Raw genomic sequence first — 8,364 nt, 5'->3', positions numbered from 1 at the left:
GGACCGGGGCAGGTAGAGCCGCCCGGAGAACGGCGGACGCCAGTCTCCCGGCTCGACGCTGCATTCCTGACCCATTGCCTCATGAGAATTGCCTCATGGTGATTCCGAAATAACCCCGCGCACTCGGGGAGGCTCCTCGGCCCGGGGCGCGACTGCGAGTCGCTCTGGTCACGCAGCCTCGGGCGCGCGTTCGGGGACTTCACTCAGGACCCCAACCCCTTTGTGTGCCCCTTTGCATCTCCTTTCCCCGCACCCCTCACGTGCCAGAAATGGAAAAACTGACAATATCTGCAGCCACTAAGAAGTATTTCCTTCCTCTGCGATCTTCGCTTTGGGAGGCGGGAAGGGAGTTTTATCTAGTTATTTAATCCTTCGCTACAACCGTAGAAGTGGGTTAACTATCTTGGTTCCCGTTTTACGGATGTAGAAACTGAGGCTGAGAAATAAAACATGCTAGTAAATGACAGGCTTTGAAACTAAGAGAAGGGAGATTAGTGAGTTAATGAGATCCTTTGGAAGTTCAGCGTAATAATACGATTCCTAGCTAGCATTTATTTAGTTCGTACCAGGAGCCAAACACGTTTAATCATCACAACTACCCTATGAGGCTAGTACTGTTATCTTGTTCTGAAGATGAGTAAACTGAGTTTTGAAAGTTAAGCATCTTGCCCTATGTCACTCACCTAATGAGTGGTGGAGCCTGGATCTGCCATGTTAATCACCACGTTGCTGTTATTATTTTATGTAACTGTTGCTAATCATTGGTAAGCCTTAATTTTGTTGTTAAACGTTAGTGTGACCTCTGGTTTTCAGATAATGAGGCTGCTCTTTTGCGTCACCACTCTTTACATAGTCTCACACATAAGACCCATTGTCTCTTCTCCTTGATTGTCCAGCTATGGTCGTCTCCTTGAACATTAGAAAAATGAGTTCAAGCTGTTGGGGGTATTTGAATGGGAGACTTCGAAATACTAGGAATGTGTCCTTAAAACACACCTGCTTGTTACTCATTCATGGACGTGCAACAAAAAAGGGGAAAAAAAAGACAACTGAAAACTCGTAGGAAGTGAGTGACTTGGACAGGTCTCTTGGCGAACGCTCGCAGATCTGGGTAATATATAGCTGCGTTTCAACAGAACAGTGCACAGCCTCAAATGTTGTAATTCTTTAGGGAGCTTTTAAATAAAACAGTTGTCTATTCTTTAATCTGTCAAATAGTCATTGAGCCTTTTGTTCCTTGTGTCTGCTCTTCCAGACAAGTAAGGATCTGCTGTTTTAGGAGACAAAAAGACCGAGGCAGGGGGTGGGGATAGGGGTGGTAATAGACCCTACATTGTCTAGCTTGTTAGTTTAGAAGCAGGGAAGTGTAGGCATAGCCAAAGAGGCAAGTGGTCAAGATGACAGTTTGAAATGGAATAATTCCTGGTCCGCTATAGCCCTGGTGCGTCTTACCTATTATAAAGAAGGAATGGTGTGCCACCTAATAAGTCAGGTTACAAATAAAATGAAATGAAAACATCACTGGCAATTTTGATTTTTAAACCAGCTTTATTGGGATATAAATACCTTGCAATGAACATGCATATATCTAAGTGTACAATTTGATGAGTTTTTTTTTTGGAACTGCGGATTGAGCTCAGGACCTTGTGCTAGTGAGGCAGGTGGCAGCACCACTGAGGTAAATCCCCGGCCTGAGTTTTTTGGGGGACAGGGTCTTGCTGTGTCGTTCAGGCTGATCTGGAACTCACTATGTGGCTCAGGTTGACCTCAAGCTCCCAGCAGTCCTCCTGCCTCAGCCACCTGAGTGCTAGGGTTACAGTTGTACACCACTGTGCCTGGCTGATTTGATAACTTTTGACATGTATACATTTGGGAAATGATCACCACATCAACTTGGTGAGGTTTCCTTGTGCCTTTTTATAATCCTGCTTGTTCTCAGGTGACCATTGTTTTGATTCTGTTATTATACATTATTTTTCATTTCCTAGACTTTTATGTAAATGGAATTAAGCAGGATATACTCTTTTTGCTTGGCTTCTTATGTTCAGCACAGATGTGCTGAGATTCATCTGTGTGTGTCAGATAGTTTGTTAGTTTTTATTGCTTAGTCATACAATATTCCATTGTAAGATACACCTCAGTTTGCTTATCCATCCAGTGTTGATGGATATTTGGTTGTTTGCAGAGTATGGTTTTTGTAAACAATAAATGCTCCAAAATCTTGTGTACAGGTGTTCATGTGGATATACAGTTTCATTTCTCTGTGGTTTATAGCTAGCTATAAATGGAATGGCAGGATCATATAGTAGATATACATTTAACTTTTTCAGAAGTTTCCAATCTTTTTAAAAAGTAGTTTCTCCATATCCTTGCCAACACTTGGTATCCTCAGTCTATTTAATTTTAGTGGTTGTGTCATGGTAACTCAGTGCAGTTTTAATTTGTATTTTCTCTAATGGTTAATAATATTATCTTTTTATGTGCTTATATGCCATCTGTATATTTTCTTTTCTCTTTTTTTGAGAGTCTTGCTGTATAGTTCAGAATAGGCCAGCCTTGAAGCCTTAAACTTGTGATCATCCTATCCTAGCCACTTGAGTTCTGGAGTTACAGACCTGTGCCACCGTGTCTGGCTTTGTATATTTTTTTGTTGATGTGCCTATTGAAATCTTTTTTTTTTTTTTTTTTTTTTTTTTTTTTTTGGTGTGGAGGATTGAACTGAGGACCTTGTGCTTATGAGGCAGGTGGCCACCACTGAGTTAAATCCCCAGCTCTCAAATCTTTTGCCTGTCTTTTTTTTTTTTTTTTTTTTTTTTTTTGGTGTGGAGGATTGAACTGAGGACCTTGTGCTTATGAGGCAGGTGGCCACCACTGAGTTAAATCCCCAGCTCTCAAATCTTTTGCCTGTCTTTTTTTTTTTTTTTTTTTTTTTTTTTGAGACAGGGTCTCTCACTATGTAGTTTCGAGTTGAGGCTACCCTGGAACTCACTATGTAGCCCAGACTGGTCTTGAACTCAGTGATCCTCCTGCCTCAGCCGCACGAGGGTTGGGATTACAGGCGTGCGCCACCATCATTTTTTGAATTTCGATTTTGAGATTGCATGTACAGTATGCCCTCTTGTGCCCTGTTCAGCTGACAGAACTGCCTGTATTCTCCGTCTCCTTCAGCATCTGGTGGCTCCTTTCCATTTGTGTTTCTTCTCCTGCAGGAGTCATACAGTGGCTTGAACGAAGAGGGCAGAAAGTGGAGTCTGTTCTCAGACTCCAGGTTTTGATTTATGTGTGGCTAGTCAAGTACACTGTCGCGGGCTCTCTCTGGTGGCTGTGCTTATCTCCTGTGGGAGTAAACTTGCCTTGCTGAAGGTGAACAGTTCTGGGCCTTCACTGTGGAAACTAGGCTGCCTTTGTTGGTGTTGTGTCCTGACCGAAGGCCAGGATCGTGGCCAGCATGGCTCCTGGGTACAGGCTGGGCTGGAGACTGAGTTGCACAGTCTGCAAGTGCGGTGCCGGCTCCCGTCTGTGTCTGACTAGCAGGCTGTGGTGCACTTTGGTTTTTTTTAGACAGGGTCTCACTATGTAGTTGAGAATGACCTGGAACTCACTATGCAGCCCAGCCTGGTATGGAACTCACAGCGATCCTCCTGCCTCAGCCTCCTGAGTAGCTGGGTGAGCTACACCCCAACCTTCTGCAAGGATTCTTTTTTGTTTGGAGATGATCTGTAACTCAGACCGGCCTCCTGCCTCTGTCTCCTTAGAGTGGGGATCACAGGTGTGTGTCACCATGCTCAGCCTCTGCAGGAATTCTTAAGGGCTTTGTTGTGCGCTGCAGCACCGAGGAGAGGAGTTTGAATTGTGTTTTGAGAGCAGGGCAAAACCATAGTAAGATGTGATCAAGGGGAGTGACACGAATTTATCCTGTGGTTGCACCTCTGGTGGGATTGCTGGTGGTAGTTCAGAGAACTGAGTGACGGAGAGGCTTTGAAGTAGGGTAAGAGCAGTTTGTGGAAAGAGCTGTGGGAGGCAAGTTTCCCTCGCTGCTCTGTCATCAGGGCAGAGATGCTGATGAACGAGCCTGTGCTGGAGGATGGTGATCTGCACAGCACCAACTGTCTCCTACCAGGCAAAAGCTGCTTTCAATTTTTTTTTTTTTTGGTTTTGTTTTTAAAAATTTATTTGAGACAGAATCTGCTATGTATTTCAGGCTGGGCTTGAATTCACACAGCGATCCTCCTGCCTCAGCTTCCCAAGTGTGGGGATCACAGGCGTGTACCACCATGCCTGGGTTTTGCAATTTTTTTTGTATCTTCTTACTTTGAATGCTTGTCCCTATTGACTGATTCTCTTCATGGTTTATCTTTTTCCTGTAGAATATTACAGATTTAACTAGAAAAGATGAATATTCTTGTAACCTGTACAAAATAACACATTCTAACATTTTCCTCAAAGCAACAGATGATTCTGGCACATGAGGTAAAGAAGGTATTCTGGGATCACTGCATATGTAGGCAAGACACTGAAATTAGACTTTGGACCCCTAGCCTAAACTCCTCTCTGAGTACAGCAGCTTTGAGGAATAGTTCCTGAAACCACTGGCCTGCTGGCCTGCTGGCCTGTTCCCCACATCCCTGGGGGAGGGAGAGGCGCAGATAAAATGAAGTATTCAGCATCATTGTATTTATCCATTTGTCTCATCAGCATTTTTAAAAACTCCCTTGACGTAAGAAAATTCTCAGCCAGGAAGAGCAAAGCCTTTGCAGAATCTGTACCCACTAATCAGGGATTTATTTATTTTAAAAAACATTTTATTACTTTAGTTTTCTGCAGTGCTGAGGATCAAACCCAGGCCCTTGCGCCTGGGCCGGCTCTCCACCACAGTTTCACCCGCCCTGGTCAGGGCCTTAGGAGTCTGAACATGCACAGGTGTGGAGTTGGTCTTCCCTGTCTCCAGGTCCACTCAGTGCAGGTCCTGAGGTGCCGCTGGTGTGTGTGTGTGTGTGTGACTTTCTGTGGGAGGGATGAGACCCACCTGAGCCATCATATGAGCTGAGACCCTTAACAAATACAGATAATGCTAGTAGAGGGCTGGTTCGAAAAGACGGGCAGGGACCCCCAGGATTGGCAGGTGTTAGACTGAGCAAGAGAGGCTCACTTTCCTCCCCCTGCTCCTCCTTAGAGTCGTTCTCATTTAATTTTATCTTTTGGCCCCACCAGGGAATGATTCCAAGGCTTCACACTTGCCAAACACACGCTTTAGCACTGAGGAGCACCCACAGCCTTCCTCAGTACTTTTTTTTTTTTTTTAATTGAGTTTATTGGTACAATCTAGGTATACAGTACAGTTACATTCATCATTGGGATTCTGTACCTTTACATAATAGGTCTTGATTCTCATTTGTTCCCCTTGTCCCTGTCCTCCCTTCACCCCCTCCTCCCCTCCCCATTTACAAACACTTTATTTCCATTTTTTCAATATCTCATATTTTTTTCCTCTCCCTTATTACCTTTCCCCCACCCTTCCCACTTTCCCTACACCTTTAGCCCCTTACTTCCTATTTCACATTATTAATTATCTCATTAGGATTCTGTGTACTATTATAGTTTTTCACACCAGAGAAACTATTTGGTATTTCAGTTGAAGAAATCTCTGTCTGAACATTAAAAGTAGGGAATCCTAAAATAAAACTAAAAAGGAAAGTAAAAGAGAAAAGGCAATGATGTAAGATTAAAATAATCCTTAATTCTGAAGATGAAAATGGTCCCTTAACATATTTAAATTGCTTCTTGCTCTTACAGTCTTATCTTATTCTTTTTTCATTATTTAGAGAATACTTTATTAGTTTCTGTAATCAAACCCACATAGATATAACCTTAAGTACTTTTTGTTTAATGCCCTTCAAAATTCAGTCAACAGCCTATTTATTTAGTGCCTACTCTCTACACTGTGAGGACTGGAAACTTGTCTCCTTTGCTCCTGTCTGAATCTAGTGTATCATTACTGGGTTTATAGACTCAAATGGAATTTTATTGCTTTGCCTTTGCCCCGCTTTCAGATATAGATACATTTATGTTACAGTTTTTGTTTGTTTGGTTTGTGGTCTAATTCCTATTTTGTCAGAATCCTGTCAGGCTGGGTGCAGTGGTGCAGGCCTGTAATTACAGTACGCAAGACCCTATCTCAAAAAACCGAAAACCAAAAACAAAAAGGTGCCAGGGATGTAGCTCAGTGACATAGTACCGGCTTTGCAAGTGCAAGGTCCTGAGTCCGTGGTAACAGAAAAAGAAAGATTCCCATTCATTCTACTGTTCTCCACCTTCTTTTAGTAAAATCTCAGGGGTTGAATTAATTCTAACTGTTCTTTACTAGTTTGTTCAGCTTGCTGCCAATTGAGAAATGGTTGGAGATTGAACAGAAGTATTAGGTATTAGACAGATAATTGGGAAAAGGGGCAGGGATATAGCTCGGTGGTAGAATGCTTGTCTAGAATGTGCAGGGTCCTAGGTTCTTTCTCTAGTACTGTAAGAAGTAAGAACAAGCAAATAAATAATCCCAAAATCTAAGTGAGAAAAAAATTTTAATGATTGCAGAATGCTTTTTTTTTTTGGTACTGGGGATCGAACTCAGGTCCTTGCGCTTGCAAGGCAGGTGGAGGAAACAGTGAGCTAATTCTCCAGCCCCAGACCGCTTTTTGAAAAAATAGCTAAGGGAGGAGAGTTTACAATATATTAAAGCTCAAGGAGATGGGTTATGGAATAGAAACTACACTTGTTTTATTTTGTTTTGTTTTTTGAGATAAGGTCTCACTCTGTCTTGAACGCACTATGTATCTCTGACTGGCCTTGCGGCTGCCCTCCTACCTCAGGCGCTAGGTACTGAGATCATAGGCATGCACCGCCATGCCCAGTTAGAAACTGCAATTTCTAATTATATGTCCTTTGAAAACATATGAAAACAGACAGCCTCAGCGCCATGATGAAGGTAAGGGTGTGCATAGGCCGTGTAACTAAAGGACACATGTCAGAATGGCCCATGTGAAACTAACATAATTGTGCCTGAGGGGTCTCCATGCTTTGTGCATCCTCTGATAATGATAATCATAACAACCAAAACTAATGCTCATTAAGCCCTCCCTCTGTCCAGCCCATGTGCTAAATGCTGGTTCCCCCTAAAATATCACTCTCATTGGTTTGTTCTTAATAACAGCATAGGTGTAATTATAAGTTGCAATTGAAATAATGCAGTTTCTTTAATAACGGGGTAAGGAGACGACCACGGGCCTTATCTCCTGCTGATCTGCTGATGGGTGGAGGTGCTGTTTCCTGGGCCTCACTCACCTGCAGCTGTGGGGCTGCTTGGCTGGTGTCTTCCAGCCCGGCAGGGAAGCATTAGCCTGTGAAGTGAGCCGGGGCGAGAACCAAGACCTGCTTCAGAAATATGGAGCAGTATGTAGTGGTTAAAAGTTTGATTTCTTTGCTTTATTTTATCATCATCATTATTTTCCTTGGTATGGGGGATGGAACCCAGGGCCTCAAGCATGCTAGCTAGGCAAGCTACACCCTCAGCCCAGGTTTGATTTCTTCAGTCCACTTTGTACACTAGCATGCAGCAAAGCATTTACCAGATGTGGCTGTGATTTTTAACCAGATATCATCTAAAATGGCCAATATATCTTTTCCTGTTGTCAGAACCAGTTCTTAACTGCTGAAAAAATTGTACTAATGTAAGGATTAGAGAAATTATTATTTGCAGTATGGGAATTGAACCCAGGGCCTTTGCACTGAGCTACATCCGCAGCCCTTTTTTATTTTGGGATAGGGGCTCACCAGGTCATTAAATGTCCAAGCTGGGCTCAAAGTCCCTGTCTCAACCTCCTAGGGTGCTGGGCTTACAGGTGTGTGCCACCACACCAGGCAAGGGAAATTCCCTTTTTTAGTAATTTATCTTTATAATTATGAAGTTTAGAAGTTCATGCATTATTTTAAATTTTATAACATAAGATTTTTTTTTTTTTGGTACTGGGGATCGAACTTGGGTCTTTGTTCTTACGCGGCAGGCGGCAGCACCACTGAACTAAATCCCTGGCCCTATAACATAAGCTTTTAAAAAACAATTATTTAGTTTTTGTGGGGAGGGTTCCTGGGGAATGCCTTTTTTTTTTGAGACAGGGTCTGACTATGTGGTTCATACTAGCCTTGAATTCACTATGTTGCCCAATCTAGCCTTGAACTCACGGCGATCCTCCTGCTTCGGCCTCCTAAGTGCTGGGATTTCATGTGTGTGCTATCACGACTTGCTCTGGTGATTTTATCTCATATATATATGTGATATATATATATATATATATATTTGTTATATATAATAATATT

At 42.8% G+C, this 8,364-nt stretch overlaps 1 protein-coding gene across 1 annotated transcript in view; it reads left to right on the top strand.

Annotated features, from left to right (window-relative positions):
• Positions 1–6,970: 6,970 nt before the first annotated feature.
• The window catches only part of Ptpn11 (protein tyrosine phosphatase non-receptor type 11), a 72,942-nt gene continuing 71,548 nt past the window's right edge, over positions 6,971–8,364 (top strand). The window contains exon 1 of the mRNA XM_010604560.2: positions 6,971–6,976. Coding sequence (XP_010602862.1) covers positions 6,971–6,976 — 6 coding nt within the window. The remainder of the gene's footprint in view (positions 6,977–8,364) is intronic.

Source organism: Fukomys damarensis, unplaced genomic scaffold (assembly GCF_012274545.1).
Source record: "Fukomys damarensis isolate Sample0158 unplaced genomic scaffold, DMR_v1.0_HiC HiC_scaffold_12, whole genome shotgun sequence".
Taxonomy (NCBI): domain Eukaryota; kingdom Metazoa; phylum Chordata; class Mammalia; order Rodentia; family Bathyergidae; genus Fukomys; species Fukomys damarensis.
This window is presented reverse-complemented; position numbering and strand designations above follow the sequence as displayed.